This window comes from Ranitomeya variabilis, chromosome 1, assembly GCF_051348905.1.
Source record: "Ranitomeya variabilis isolate aRanVar5 chromosome 1, aRanVar5.hap1, whole genome shotgun sequence".
NCBI classification, from domain to species: domain Eukaryota; kingdom Metazoa; phylum Chordata; class Amphibia; order Anura; family Dendrobatidae; genus Ranitomeya; species Ranitomeya variabilis.
Genome location: NC_135232.1, coordinates 959810361 through 959827264, shown reverse-complemented (window position 1 = coordinate 959827264; position 16904 = coordinate 959810361). Strand labels below are relative to the sequence as shown.

General features: G+C 41.5%; 1 protein-coding gene across 2 annotated transcripts in view; it reads right to left on the bottom strand.

The window, feature by feature from the left end:
- The window catches only part of ARHGAP10 (Rho GTPase activating protein 10), a 348249-nt gene that overhangs the window by 238289 nt on the left and 93056 nt on the right, over nucleotides 1-16904 (bottom strand). For both annotated transcript variants that reach the window (XR_013219924.1, XM_077279301.1), the window contains exons 4-7: nucleotides 16600-16671; nucleotides 12317-12418; nucleotides 6056-6166; nucleotides 2617-2721 (exon numbers count right to left, since the gene is read on the bottom strand). Coding sequence is in view for 1 of the 2 variants with exons in the window: in XM_077279301.1 (XP_077135416.1) it covers nucleotides 2617-2721; nucleotides 6056-6166; nucleotides 12317-12418; nucleotides 16600-16671 (390 nt within the window). In the remaining variant the exon portion in view is untranslated. The remainder of the gene's footprint in view (nucleotides 1-2616; nucleotides 2722-6055; nucleotides 6167-12316; nucleotides 12419-16599; nucleotides 16672-16904) is intronic.

Sequence of the window (16904 nt, the reverse complement as noted above, 5' to 3'; positions counted from 1 at the left end):
GTTTGCTAGACCTTCTATTTCTCAAAGTATTTCCTTTTTACTCTGATGACAGCTGAACACTCTCCTGCTATTCTATCAAGAAGCCTCATCAGGTAGCCGCCTGGAATGTCATCTGATGCAGCATCCATCCCTCACCTTATTAATCACATGGCCCTTACATAGCTTGGATGTGCTTTTTGGGTCATTGTCCTGATGAAACAAAAGTTATGGTCCCACTAAGTGCAATCTAAATGGGACGGCCCATTGTTGTAGAATGCTTTGGTAGCCATGATGGATTAAAATATGGCTTGAATTTGGAATAAATCACCAGTGTCACCAGTATATCTCGACTTCAGCAAAGCATTTGATAAAGTATCTCAATGACGAGGCTACAGTTAGGTGGATACATAACTGGCTCAGCGATTGTACTCCAAGAGTGATGATAAATAGTTGCACATCAAAATGGAAGACTGTTACACGTGGGGTACCACAAGCCTCTGTCCTGGCCCCAGTGTTGTCCAACATTTTTATAAATGATCTAGATAAGGGAACTGAAGGTAAATTAATCAAATTTGCAGAGTATGTGAAGCTAGGAGGGATAGCTAACACTAGAGCAGACAGAAAAAGGATTAAGAAGGATCTAATAAATAAGCTTGAACAATGGGCAGTAACTAATAGAATGGTATTTAACAGGGAGAAATGCAAGATTCTGCATCTGGGCAAGAAAAACGAAAATTCCATGGAATGGGAGGAACAGAACTAAGCAACAGCACATGTGAAAAAGACTTGGGTATACTAACAGATCACAGACTGCACATAACTCAACAATGTGATGCAGCTGCAAATAAGGCAAACACAGTTCTAGGATGTATTAGGAGAATCACAGTATCTAGATCACGTGAAATAATTACCCCCCCTCTATTTTAAACAAGACATTGAAAAACTGGAGCAAGTTCAGAGAAGAGCTACCAGGATGGTGAGCGGACTGCAAAGTATGTCTGGATTTGGGAATGTTTAGCTTGCAAAAAAGAAGACTTATGGGCACACGTAGGAAATGTGGTGCAGAATTTTCTGCACTAAATCTGCATCTGCAGATTTGATGCAGTTTCTGTGCAGATTCTGTGCAGATTCTGTGCAGTTTCTGTGCAGTTTCTGCGCAGTTTCTGCGCAGTACAATGTAAATCAATGGGGAATAAAAAGCTGTGCACATGGTGCAGAAAAATCTGCAGCAGAAACGCTGCAGAACTGCACAAAAGAAGCGACGTGCACTTCTTTGAAATCTGCAGCGTTTCTGCGCAGATTTTTCTGCACCATGTGCACAGCTTTTTTTTTTTCCCATTGATTTACATTGTACTTTACAGTGCAGTTCTGCAGCGTTTCTGCAGCAGAAAAATCTGCTGCAGTTCTGCACCAATTCTGCACTAAATCTGCATCGTGTGCACATACCTAAGAGGATATCTGAAAGGATGTAACAGTGTAGAAGGTTCATCATTTGTCTCATTTGCACATGGAAACACGAGAAGCAATGGAATGAAACTGACAGGGAGACGATACACAATAGATATTAGAAAAAAAAAATTTGACAGCGAGGGTGATCAATGAGTGGAACAGGCTGTCACGAGAGGTGGTGAATTCTCCTTCAATGGAAGTCTTCAAACAGAGGCTGGCCAGACATCTGTCTGAGATGGTTTAATGAACCCCGCATTGACACGATGACCCTGGAGGTCCCTTACAACTCTAACAGCAAAGCACACCCACATGAGCACACCTCTCCCCTACATGATTCACAGTGGGCAATGAACATGTGGAAATGATCCACTAACCTTCTCTGCATCTCGCAAAGACATAGCAGTTAGTGCCAAAGACCTCTAATTGTAACCGGTCAGACGACAGTACAGATTTCCAGCCGGCATAAGTACATGTGGGGGTTGCCTGGTTGCTAGGGAATCCCCACATGTACTTATGCTGGCTAACAGATGTAAATCATTCAGCTGCAACAATAAAAACTAAATTTCCAAGCACTAAAAAAATACTCGGAGGACCCCCGAGCGTTCTCAGGAAATCTCGAGTAACGAGTAAATTCGCTCATCACTAGGACTTCGCACTATATGGAGCGGTGTAGGATGGTTACAAACACTTTCTAAAAGCTGGCAAGTCTACAAATGAACTCTTGACAAGGCAAACTTGTGCACTGGAGGCCATTCCAGGTGACTATGTGCTGAAGGTGAGTGAGAGGATGCCAAGGATATGTAAAATGGTCATCAGAAAAAAATAAGGGGTATTTTGAGGAATCTAAGGTTTACAAACTGTGGTTTCACACATGTTTCTTTACGTCTTGTGTTCCCTAATGGTTTTGCTGCTATCATTTTGAATCTGCGATATTAAGACTCCAATAAGAAAAAAAAAAAGTCACTATATGAACAGGTGTGAAGACATTTTTGACCAGTACGGTATATCTACAGTATAAACACACAGAGACACAAATATTTGCAACCATTTGTCTTTCACTGTACAACTAACAAAAACATCATTATTCATAAAAAAAAGCCATAAAGAGGACAGAACCGTGCTCACAAACTCAGAGGTAACACAGTAAATGTCTATATGCATATATCATAGTAATACAACCACACTCACATTCTGAATGTTAATTTGCAGCTCCAGTTTGTAATGGTTAAAATCTTTTGCAAGTTCATATCCTTGGTGATAGAAGGTAAAAATTCCTTGGAAAAATGACAGCATCTATGATAAAAATAAATGTCATTTAATATTCAAGGAACAAAAATTAGCAGTATCAGAAAGTACACAGAAAATATTCAATAAGCCAAAATTGCACCTAATGTAGTAAATAAAGCAAAATAAAGATATGACAAAGAATTACCGTATTCGAGTTATTACCATTCATGGGAAAGATGAGCGAAATCTAATATGGTGACCAATACAGCACCTGTACATGCAGTTACCCAGATCTCGACTCCCTCATATCGGAATTCATTTAATCACAAGGTTTCTACATATTAATGTCCGTATACTTAGATTCTTCCTAATTCTACTAGTTTTACAAAGTTGTCTGACAATCAGTAGGGCTCCTTCATACGCTCTTGAAACTTCAAGCATTATAGTGGCTGTTTTCATGCATTTCAGTGGCTTGTACATGTACTTTCCTAGTATATTAGAAGCCCTATAGAGCAGTCAATGGAGAAGAAACATACCATTTAAATTATTAAAAATTGGTGTATTTTCAGTAAAAATGCCACTGTCCTCTTCAAATCGAAAAACAAAGCTTTCATGAGTTGGTGCTTGAGTAGGGTCCTACCTTGTATAGAATTGTACAGAAGAGTCCGCTACTCAGCCAGTTGCAGAGAAAATATACCTCATATTTCTGTCACAAACACTAGAAAGGTACTTGTCACTTAAAGGTGATAATCATTATTAGTTCTGCCTATTATTACTGTGCTCAGCTTATATAGCGCCATCATATTCCGCAGCTTATTACATCATCACTGTCCCCATTGGGGCCCATATTCTCAATCCCCGTTCAGCATGGTTGTGGAGTGTGGGAGGTAACAGGAGAACCTGGGGGGAACCCACACAAACTGGGGGAAAACATACAAGCTCCTTGCAGATGTTGTCCCTAGTGGGATCGGCCATGAACACCAACCTTTATCATTCCATTACATGGACACAAAAAAATAAATAAGGCCAGACACAACAAAAATGCTGTATATGTAGAGTTCACAAGATTTTATTATCAACTTCAAAGTAACATCTGTCAGCATTGATAATAAATTAAAAAGGAAAAAGTGAGGAAAAAAAAAACGAGAACACAACTGAAAAAAGCGTCAAGGTAATGTCAATGTGAAACCAGCCATGTGATGCTATGGCAGCTCCCTCAGGGTGGGTCAGGCCGCTAGCCGGAAAGGAAAATACACTTTTTCCCCTCAGTCCCATCAATATACATTACTCATCTCATTTGTCAATCAAGATATAGCAAATGTTCTGTCACCAGGTTATGCTATTAAAAAAAAAAAAAAAAAGAGAGCAAACAGTTGAGCATTGTGGAAAAAACATCCCTCACATTGCTAGAACGAAAAGTGGAAAGAATTAGCAAAAAACATCATTAATACTACATCATCAGTGAACGTGAGGAGAGATATAACCGCTTCTGCTCTCCTGTGTGTATAAATCAGGGGAATCATTTTTTTTTTTAATTTTTTTTCTTTTTTTAAAGGGTACGAAATCCATGGGTCTGGATACAATTCTATATAACAGCTGAAAAAAAAAAAAATATAGTCCACAATCAGTTGGATAAGCATAATGAAGATGGCTTTATTATCCAGTCACCGTATAGATATGAGAAGCATAAACGGGAAGCAGGTGAAGTAATCTGATAAGTATTTCTGCAAAAACATTAAATGCAAAAGTATATGCACTTTAGTGGTGGAAAAGAAGCCTGACTACAGCTTCAAATGTGTATTCACCCACCACATGTAAAGACAACGCAATGGTGCGTGTGTGCAGCAGTGTGTGTGTGCAGCGGTGTGTGTGCGCGCGCGTGTCTCGCAGCTGCAACAAATGTAGGGATTGCACAACAGCAGCGAGACTTGCAGCCACGGGGGCTTGAACATATTTGTCAAGCACGCCGAAGACACACTGTTAGCACTAGCATGTTGAGATAACACCTTATCTGAGCACCTTCGCTCACTTCAAAATAATCGTTCCAGAGCCGAAAGAGAGGTAAGACGCTAAGGGAATGTGTCCACGGGCCGGATTACATCTGGATTAGCTGCGGATTGAGCGCTGCGTACAACCCGCAGCATCCAGATGTTACAGCATAGTGGAGGGGTTTCATGGAATCCCGTCTCCACTATGCGTTTATGGACATGCAGCGCGTCTTTCTAGTCCGCAGTATGTCTGTTTACCTTGTGGCGATGCTCAGTCACCGCAAAGTAAATAACACAGTCCTACGTATAGGATGCGGTGATTCCGGATGTGTGCAATGAACACATCCGGAATTACAGCGCGTACAGAAGGGGACGGCGCTTTGGGCGGAGTGGGGTTTCCGCTCCATCCAAAGCACCGACAATACGGCCTGTGGAGACGTACCCTAAGACTATGTGCGCACGTCAGGATTTCTTGCAGAAATTTCCTGAACAAAACCGGACATTTTCTGCAAGAAATCCGCATGCGCATTTTTCACGCATTTTTTTGCGTTTTTTTTTTTCCGGAGGTTCCCAATGCAATAATATAGTGGGAAAACCGCAAAAAAAATCAACAAAATTAATGAACATGCTGCGTTTTTTTTGCAGAAATAAATGCAACATATGCACAAAAATTGTGGAATGCATTATAAATGATGGGATGCATATGTATGTGTTTTTTAAGCGTTTTTATAGAGAAAAAAGCGCGAAAAATCCTGAACGTGTGCACACAGCCTAACAGTAGTATAGAAATCAGTGAGCTGAAGAGGGGTGGTTGGTAATTCAGGCTTTATCTCCTTGGCCTGGGATGTAACTACAATGCATACTCAGTCTAAGCTATGGTGGTTGGTCTCTTTGGAAACACGCTGTACCCTTTGCAAGACAAAAGCTCTCATATCAGGAGAACCACAGCAGATAGCATGAAAATAAGTAAGCTTGCAACTGACTTGCTTTTTCTGTCTAGCTAATGTTACCACTTTCATCACATAAGAATGCCCCATTAACTATAAATACAAGCACAGTGAGGACATTAGTGGAAAAGCCACTTGAGAAGGAGAATCTACAAGGGGAGAAATTGGAACAACCACAGCAGCGTCTGAGCAACCTGCAATATGACAGGGCCCCTCCTGCGAGCCCCTATGCTGCACATGGTGGGTCAGTACTTTCCTACCAGTCATTGTCTATGCCCTGGAAGCCGTGCCCTACAAGCCCCAGAGATGACATCAGAGTGGAGTACAAGACTTTTGATTACTTGTTGCTACCTCTTTTCTGTAAGAGCTGCAGTACGACTGCTCTCCTGCGATTTGCTGGCAGCAATGACTATGTACAGCGAGTCACAGACCATTTATGCTCTGTATACCAATGTCTTCACTTACAGGTTCCACAAATTCAAATTTTTTCCGCTCCTGGATTTCTTGCAGTTTACATACATATTCTAGTGACAGCTCGTAAAAATGTTGCCGATTCTGCTCCACTTGGACATCTGCCTAAACGAGAGAGAGAGAAAACAGCTGCATTTAGCTGCAGAATAACGGCACTGTACGTCTCATGCCATACCCTGTAAGGAATCCATCTGTGCTCCCTTTGTAAAGGAAGTCAGTATAAACATTTCCTATCACCAAGAACCTAAAACACTATATATGGATTTAATATACACAGTATCAGCTCAGACATGAATTACAAGACAGACGTCCAACGTGAGTACTTACCTACAATAAGGCTTCCATAGCATATTGTGAAACTCCATTGATTTGGCATCTGATAATTCGGCAGTAAAAGCGATACTTCCATAATGAGCTATACTTACCCTTTGACGGGATGGGTGATAACTTAGGTTTTTGGGTGTCTGACTGCTGAAAACCCCACCGATGGGCAGAAAGGCGCACTTTTGTCTTCCCCATTTGACTAGAGCAGTATTGTGCCCGCTACACCATTGCTTCATTCATTCTCTACAGCCCTCGGTTACCCCAGGTAGACCCATAACTTTTGAATGGTGTGGCGGTGAAGCATGCACACTGCCACTACATTAAAAAAAAAAAAAAGTGCCCTGATCTGGATTTCAGCAGGAGTCTCAGCAGCCAGACCCCCACAAATCTAGAAGTTATCACCTATACTTCTTATTGGAATATCCCTTTTAACTCCAGCATAAACTTGGAATATAATTGATATATAGAGTAATTTCACAAAACCAGAAATTAGGACATTCTAATAAAAAAAATAAAGTTTTCAGCAGCATCTCCTGATCTGCCTTCCTAAATATTATCCACCATTACAAGTACCGTAAATCTTATTCACATTTTTATCATCTCCGGATATTGAACAATCTACTATATAATTGTCTAAGGGTCACTTCCGTCTCTCTGTCTGTCCTTCTGTCTGCCACGGATATTCATTGGTCGCGGCCTCTGTCTGTCATGGAAATCCAAGTCGCTGATTGGTCGTGGCAAAACGCCCACGACCAATCAGCGACGGCCATAGTCAGCGAAATGGCCACTGCTTTACTGCCCTGCAGTCAGCACTGAGCGCTCACAGGGTTAATGCCAGCGTTAACGGACCGCAGTGTAACGCACTCCATTAACGCAGCTATTAACCCCGTGACCAACTTTTTACTATTAATGCTGCATATGCAGCATCAATAGTAAAAAGATCTAATGTTACAAATAATAATAATAATAATAATAATAATATAAAAAAAAGTTATTCTCACCTTCCGACGTCGCGTGCTGTCCTCGGCAGTGCAAGCGGCAGGTTCCGGTGCCAAGGATGCTATGCGAGAAGGACCTGCCATGACGTCACGGTCATGTGGTCATCACAGGTCCTGCGCTCATACCAACCCTGGGACCGGAAACTTCCGTGTGCACCGCACACAGGTGCCAGGACTTCAAGGGGCCTTCGGAAGGTGAGTATATGTTTATTTTTCTCTGGCTCTGTTATATACTACATCTCTGTGCTATATACTATGTAGCTGGGCAATATACAACGTTACTGTGCAATATACGTGACTGTCCAATATACTACGTGGTTGTGCAATATACTACGTGCTCTGTGTTATATACTATGTAGCTGTGCAATATACTATGTGGCTGTGTCGGTTCTGTTATGTACTACGTCGACTGTGCAATATACTATGTGGCTCTATTATATACTACGTAGCTATGCAATATACTGCATAGCTGTGCAATACACTACGTGCCTCTGCTATATACTACGTGGCTCTGCTATATACTACGTGGCTCTGCTATATACTACGTGGCTCTGCTATATACTACGTGGCTCTGCTATATACTACGTGGCTCTGCTATATACTACGTGGCTCTGCTATATACTACGTGGCTCTGCTATATACTACGTGGCTCTGCTATACACTATGTCGGTTGTGTTATATACTACGTCACTGTGCAATATAGTACGTAGCCTGTGCTATATACTACCTACATATTCTAGAATACCCGATACGTTAGAATTGGGCCACCAGCTAGTAATTCATAAATAGGTTAAATTATTTGGTGCTTTTGGTTCTGGAGTAGAAATTTTACTCTGTTATGAATAATAATATTCCACTGACTAAAATGACCATGCAGTAATTAGAGAAATCAGAAATTGCAAATATTTCAGTAAAATAAGTTTGTCCTGAAGACCACCTCTACCAGCGCCCATATTCTTGGACCATAAAGACCTCATGGTACGCTGGTAGCGTGTTCCACGCTGGAGAATCCCCACTATGACGGGGAACAAAGGACTGTACTGTCAGATAACAGCTGCGGCTCTGCAGGACCCAACAATCCACAAATAAAATAGAAAGCTACTACTCTGATCTGCTATATGACTGATGAAGGCTAAAGAAGTTTGATCTATATCGACATCCTGACCACAAAAAAGCCAGATTCCATTTAAAAGGGAACCGGTCACTTGATTCATGCTGACAGCGGGCGCCATGGATCTGAGCACGACTGCAGCTAAGTTTTTTTCTCTCCGAAACCCTTCGGTGTTTCAGAGAAAATAATTTAAACAGTAGACCCATTTCCAAGATCCTATCCCAACATGAAGTAGGTGTAATAATAACAACAAATTCCTCCAATTAGAAATGTAGTATATAGTTTTTCTAATTCACTATGTCTCTTTCCTCATGTGCAGGCATTGCAGGACCTTAGGTATCCATAGTTATGACCACTAGCAAATAGCCACCGGTCACTATATCAGTGGTCGCCACCATGGATACTCAAGGTCCTTCAATGCCTTCGCATGAGGAAAGATATAGTGAACCAGAAAAACGATATACTACATTTCTAATTGGAGGCATTTGCTAATATTATTATTACACCTATCACATATTGGGATATGATCTTGGAGATGGGAATACCCCTTTAAGGCTAGGGTCACAGAACCATATTTTCTCTCATCCCAGAGAATTGGACCAATTATGCTAATCTCAGTTTGATCAGAATTTTATCCAATTTACTCAAATGTGGAGAAGACGGGAAAAAAATGTTCTACATTCTGATAGTCATGAAAATTGGACTGCACTAAGATGTCATCCGAGTGCGGTCCGATGTTTTCCATGGTTTCATTCACTTGCATGGCCTAGTGTGATCCGAATATCGGATGCAAATCGCACAAGATGTGATGTTTTTCTGTCTATGGGAAAAAAAATACAAAAATCGGACATGTGAATGGCCCCGTAGAATAACATTGGTCCTAGTGAGATCCGATGATTTATTGGATCATGAGGAATGCTAATGTTTTGGATCACCGTTTGGCTGATTTCACATGAGCGTTTTAAAATAGTCAATTGTGAACCCTCCAAGTCACCGAGCCCCGCTCCTGGCTACAAACTCTCCTGAGGTGCGATGCCGAGACACGTGAAGTCACTTGACGTCATACGAACTTTGATACTTTTCTGTTTCTCATTTGAAGATCAGGAAGTCTTTGTGGAAACTATTCCCAGTGCTGGGAGACAAGAGAAATGGCGGATTCTCTCTTTTCTCCGGTGACACGACCTTGTCTAAGAGGCCAGGAACACAGCCTTTGCTCATTTTCTCATACATTCCTCCTTAGTAGTCCCTTTGGAAGAAGCAAAAGTTGTTTGAAAATAGCTTCTTTAGAGAATGAAAGACGGCCAAGAAAAGCATGTGTGCTTTCAGTATTTCAGCCAACAAGATAACCATCGTCCATTAATAGAACGACGCGTGGACAGCAGAGAATCCCCACAGCACGTTACCCATGGACAGAAGAATGACCATCATCCATGACTACCTGGACTTACACCCCCGAACCCTCCTTCCTCCCACACTTGATACCCTAATGTGCTCCATGGTTAAAGCAGACTGACAATTATTAAAGAATGATGTAGAGGTTCTTGTGCCCGGCAGGTTTAGGATGCCTGCTATATGGATTCCTTCTCCCAGTATGATACGGTTCCCTTATTACTGGCTACGTACCCCTTAATGCCTCTGGTTACAGAGGGGGGCAGAGTCTCATGGCATCAAATGAAATACACTGATGGCATAGAGCAGTGATTCCCAATCTGCAGTATGTGTGCTGTACCTGAGCTTTTAAGGGATTCCATCAGCAGGTTTTTGCTACTCCGTAGCAGCATAACGTAGAGACCGAGACCTGGATTCCAGTGATGGGTCACTCACTGCATTGTTTGCTGTAGCTTTGATAAAACAACTGTTTTATCAGCAGATCATCATTATAGGACTAGTAAACCGGCTGACATGTAGTCCTCCATATTCATGAGCTCTGTACAATCCCGCTGATTGGCAGCTTTCTATAAACACTGTGCATAGGCCGAAAGCTGCCAATCAGCGGTGTGGGCGGGGTTATACAGAGCGGAGCATTCAGAAAAATGGTAGATTGGCAGTAGAGAAAACAGGGATTTTATCAAACCCACAGAAAGCAGCCCATTAAGTTCCACATCGCTGGAATTAAGGTCATCTACCCCTACATCATGCTGCTCTCAGATTAGATAGCAAAAACTTGGGAGAGATTCTCTTACATGGGGGACTGTCAGATGGTTTAAGGTTTCTAACAGCATGGCTTATGGAACTTCAAAACATATCTTTGTGACAACCAATATTGCATTGCGGAAAAAAAACAAAAAACTGTTCAGGTGTCACAATGGTGGTCCCGCACTCAGCAAATACTCCAATGCTCCACAGCTGTTCCTCTTTGGCCTTGATAGCTCCATCGGTCTACCATGACTGACTCTGAAGCTGATGCAGCTCTTGGTTTGGTAGTCATAATCCATCACTCTGACTCCGTTTTCAGCTCGCCCTGCCTGGTCTACCCCATACAGCACAGGCTGTGCATCGTCATCATCCTCCGCCTCCTATTAGGTCTGTACAGAGAGTCCCGAGGAGGGCGGTGGTCCATGTAGTTGCAGTAAAGAGGATTGCTATGAGGTGCTATTTGGCAGACAGATTCTGATACGGGGTCTGCAGTTTAGAGGGGATTTGATTTTTGCATACTGGGTTGAGCCAATATGTGTATAAAAGCTCTTCTTTTGGGAGGTCTGATATATAGTCGGTTTATTTCAGGGGCTGCAGATGGGGATTACATGTCCTCCTTGAGATCCAACAGTCGGCAGTTCTGGGCGTGTGCAAGGTTATAAGATCTAGAAATGGTGTGCACCAATCAACAACTGCTCCCACCTCTCTATCATAAATACACAAAGTAGGTCACAAATGCCATTGAAATGCTGATCTGAGCCATGAACCAAGTATAGGAAATGTAATATCGGGTGCACCACAATTCAATTGATAATAATACCGTATATTAATAGTAACCAAGGTGCCACAGAATGCATGGAAAGAAGCTATACACAAATTGAGAAAAAAACCAATGCATAGAAACCTGTGCACACTCGGAAAATTAGAAACATATTTTTATTACTTGTTTTCAAACTTGAATGTGCTTTTCTGGGACAATAAAAATACGTTTCTCATTTTACGAGTGAGCACAGGTTTCTATGCATTGATCTTTTTATCAATTTATGAACCAAGTACAGGACGCCGTGCTGGACACTCGTACACTGTAGGTCTGCCACGTACGGAGAAGACGTGCTGTGACTACATGTATACCTGGCTGTTGCTGAAACATTACGTCAGCACATAAATGATATGCCGGCATATTACTTCATGCAGGATGTGAAAGTGTGAGATAACGTGCGGCAGCCGATGCTGTACAATATTCACTAATCTATATAAAAAAGCCAAGCGTCCCCCGAACCATGCACAGCGATGCACTGGAGCAAGCCAGAATCCCCCCCACATAATGGCCCTATAGAGGTCTACAGGATTTAGGGTCCCAAACACCGACATGTAGGAGGCCTCGCATGCTTGTCACATATAAGCAGCATTAGCCAATAATTACACCCCCGCTGGCTGCCACATAGGGGTTTATGCCCGATTTTGGCCAACGCTGTGTCTGTGGCAAAGTGAACCAATGTGTCCTCACTATTCCACCAGTGACTCTGCACATTGGTGTGGATCACGTGTGCATTGCATATTGTGCATACGGTTATCATCTTTACAATGATTGGTATTCTGGCCAAGTTGCAGAGGGTTTAGGCCCCCGCCAGATAAATGTGTCAGAGGCACAAAAAAATGGGCAGCCATGCAGTAACGCGGCCTTACCTCCTGTAGCTGCGGCTCTTTCTTCTTTGACGACATGCTCACGTGTTTATCTAGATTGCTGTAGTTCTTGTCTGTTTCTTTATCAAACTTCTTCTTTTCTTCCTGTGTACAAATTATAAATACGTTATTATCTTTGAACACATATGTCCATGTACTGCGCAAATTCATTTATCTTTTTATGGTTTTCTCTGATTATGATCTGCAAGTTTATTTTCTGCACAGTGTAGAAGAGGAGAGAAAAAGGCCCTCGGACAGCCAGGAGTATCAGCAAATCTCTCATTCGGATGAACCCTTGCCGGGTTTACACCGAGCTTCATATCACATGCAATCCGCCTATAAGAAACCTGCAGCTTTACAAAGCCATGAGCACAGCAATGCAGTTTCCAGACTGCTGTGCATTATGTTCATTTTCCTGGTGGAATCCGGCTGGAGACCACAACGTATGCACAAAGCCTTAGGCTGAAATCACACAATACAGTTTTGGTCCATTTTTTTTCTATAGCCAAAGCCAGAAGTGGATTCAGCAGAAAGAAATTGAAGCCCTTTCTTTACATGTCCTGTTCATTTTCAATGGTTTTGCATAAGAAAAAAAAACATGAACCAAAAATGTCAGCCTAATTTCTTTTGATTTTTCAATAATTATACAAGTGTGTCTTCTGTGTGGTTTTTAAGGCATATTAAAGGCTTGAGAACAAAATTCCAAAATCGGTAGAGAATGCATAATAGCACTGCTAGCCTGCAGATTAACCCCATATCTGCAGGTCAACAGCGTTATTCCTGGTGACAGGTTCCCTTTAAGATTGAGGTTTCGTACGGCGATCTTAATGAGGGTCATGCGGGAATAAGATGATCTGAATTTATTACGAGGTGCAGGCTACTTAATGAAGGTGCAACTTATTCGTGCCATACCCCTTACCAGAAATGTTACTCCAGATCCCAGCACCATTTTGGCGGAGCTGGCAGAAACGGACATGAAAATGACAAAAGTCGTAACATTTCGCAACTTTTCTTAGTCTTTTTGCAAAAGTTTCCTGGTGTAAATCCTTGATGAATCGGGACCTTTGCGTTTATTTTTCTTGAGCATAATAAAGATGAGGAGACGCACTGCTTTGAACAGAACTTCCATTCGCCATCTCTCACTACATTGATCTAACGCTGAATAGTCTTATTCCCATGTACAAGCATTTTTCCTACACAAAATCCTCATCCCTCCTCAGTATTAGGAGCTTGCAGTGCCCAAAGAGCTTCTATGTTGTGCCACTTCAGTGTTACAACTCCCTGAAAAAATACGAATAAAAGTTGGCAACTGGGCGTTACCATTTCCTTTGTAATTAAGGCGCATGCTTACAGAATCTGACAATGTAAATGTTTTTACCAACTCTAAAGTTTAAGAATGATTGTAGTGCTTTGTGGTTAAAAAATGTCTGCTAAGTTACTGAATAGCTAACAGAGGACCCCGCTTACATAACTGGGAATGGTCACAGCTCACTTCCTCCCCCTCCCCGCACATGGAGCTCTGCACAGATCACAAAGCATTCCCAGAACACTATTTCAGTCAACATCTTTATTGTGTATGTGACTGCTGTAGATCAGATCTCTCAATGCTGTTAACAGAACATCAGTCACAACGGCCACCTTCATAGTAATGTATACATACACACACTATATATACACACACACTTATATAAAAATGCCATCTGAATGGATAAGGAAAGTTATTTTTGCACAGAATATTCCAGTCATTATCTTGTGACAGAGCTGCCAAATAATAGCTGATCGGTCTCCAAGGATCTTGAAATACAAGTTGCTCTAGAATTCCTTTTTTGGATAAGGACCTCAGGCAGCCCCCCATCCAAGCAGAATGCTATGAAAATATTCATCTTAAAATACACTACTTTGTAATGTTATTGAAGCCCTCACTTGTATAACTGCTTGGCCTGTAAGCTTCATAATGTAACAAGCAATTTGTTTCCTTGGAAGCACATAATACAAGCACACACAAGAATGACGTTAATGCTAGCAAAGCGGCTATAAAAAAATAAATAAAAATAGAATTTTTATATACGGTATATAGAAATTGAGCCACACATTATTCTAATCTTGATTGAAACAGATGATTTCAACCAAAACGATCTCTCGAACGTGACTTTGGCAGTGACCCTTGTCCCGCGGCCAACGTTCCTTCTGTATCGCAGTGTAATACAAGTTATTGGGGTCGCATTGTAACCCTAAGGGTCCGGCAATCACGACAAGCAAGTTCAACCACGTTGGATTTACGGCCACTTGGTTCTAGCGGTCACAGTTTCCGCACATGTATTGCACTGTGATGTAGCAGCAACACCGCAAACTTTGGCCGCGTGACAGGTCGCATCCAAAGTCACAGTGTAGCCCAAAGCTAAAACATTTTTTCTCATATCCAAATAGTATGTAAGGGGAAAAAAAAGCAAATCTTCTATTACCCTTTCCAATGTTAAAACTGGACGGCACATGGGATTGCAAGCTCATGGCATCAGTGTGCTGTCCGTGATTTTGAGCTGCACCCCACTCCCAATTCATTGACGGATTGTCCACTATTAAAAATTTAAGAAAAGGGAGGGTCGAGGGCAGAAAAAAATTAAAATTAATTAAAAAATTAAAAAAAATAAAAATAAAAAAAAAATCACACGCTTTCCTCAATTCAAAGATAAAAATAATGTAAAAAAAGCAACGTATTTGGTACTGTCTTGTAAGAAAAAGTCCCATCTGTCAAAGATTATGTAAACCGTACAATAAAAGTTTAACCAAAAAAAAAGGGATCAGCACACAAAGTACAAGCCTTTACTCAGCTATGTGGGCAGAAAAATAAAGTTACTTGACTAAATTCAAACCCTCCAACCTTAATAGAACCCAAGAACAAAATGACTTAATGTTCTATTTCTGGAGAGAGGAGTGTATCAGATTAGAAAGGTGTGTGTGGGAATCGATGTCGGGACCTTGGTTGCTCATTATCAATTTGCCTTCCTATTAGTGGGAGCGTTCCTGTCTATTCTCCCTCCTCTTACACACAGGCCTTGAAGCAAAAAGAAAAGGAAAAATCTAAACTAGAACCCTATGATACAACAATTAATGAGCATGTACTTGTCTCTTTTTTTGGACCAGCACTCCTCCCATTTGGCTCAGGTGATTTTAATTAGCAGGAGACTGCAAAGTAAGGGGTCTAGCCCATTTTGGCTCTCACTGAAGAGCTGGAGGAAGGTGAGTTTAAATGCTCCCTTCATTTTGGTGCTGGTGCTGTGTGGCGGCCATTGTTGCTGTGGCTTTGTGCTGGTGGGGCGGCGCGGTCTGGAGTCTTGGGGGCTCAGTCTCGCAGCATGGGTGCTGTGGGGCAACAGGCCGTCCGCCCTGCTGGTGCATGGCCGCTGCGGCGGTGGTCGCCGCGCCGCACCGCTCCGTTAGGGCGTTAGGACCCACTACGAGGTTTGCCGTGAAGGGGCAGTGGGCTTCATACAGTCTGATCAGAATGTTAAACTGAAAACCTCATGTTCAGTATTTAAATTTTTGCCTAGCGGCTTTAGATCAACGTATGATTTTGGGATGTGCGGTTCATGCTCTCTTTTTTTTCTTTTTGCACATAGCAATTAATGAGAATTAGCTCTTAATTAGGAGTCTGATTATTATTTTTGCTCAAAGACTACTTTATACCAATACCTGCTGTCTTATTGTTTTTGATTACCGGTAATTGCCATCTATATGTACAAATCCAATGATAATCACTAATTAAAGACCAAGTCAATAGTTCATTTTACTTTTTTTGATAAAAGGAAAACTGTATATAAAGTGGTTTTGTTTAAATTCAAATCATCTAATTCAATTAAAACAAAAATGCAGTTATGCATCTCAGAAAATGGCAACCCTCCAAACTTCTTTTTTTTCCATAAAAAGTTCTGAATTTTGTTTTTTAATTAAGATAAAAAAAATCCTTATACATTTGTTATTGCCGTAATAGCAGCGACCTGGAGAATTACTGTATATAAGATGCAAAAATTAAAAATTCTCAGGGGATTCTTAAAGAGGGGGCCTGAGAGCGCTGAAAACAAGTACTTAAAATACTTATAAATGAAATATATTATGTAAAAGTTTATAGTACTTTGTTTCAAGGGATGAAAATCCTGGGGACAGACTGGGAGAAGAGGCTGCTGCTTAATGGTGGAGTCAAGCTAATCTTACAGAATACACTACTGAGTCCTACAGATCTATACAAGCAAAAAGACCACGAATAATAGGAAAATGGTGATCCCCCTTACCTTAACAGCTCCAAGCTGCTCTTTCCGAAACCGCTCCAAGGGTTTGATCAGAGTCTCATTTACACTTAACGCCTAATGAAAAGTGAAAGAGTCAGAGCGGAAGTATGAGGATCCCGAGTGTTAAAATAATCAGAATGCATTACAAAGCCCTCTACTTAAGCTAAAATATAAACTCATTTATTGCTCTATTTCCTTGTATAATCCAGACGTGTCCTACTATAAACCGCAGTCGTTCTTAACCCTATAACCGCTGGTCCACAAGTCTTTCATGTTTCAGACAAACGAGACCCGCAGTTCTAGGTCTA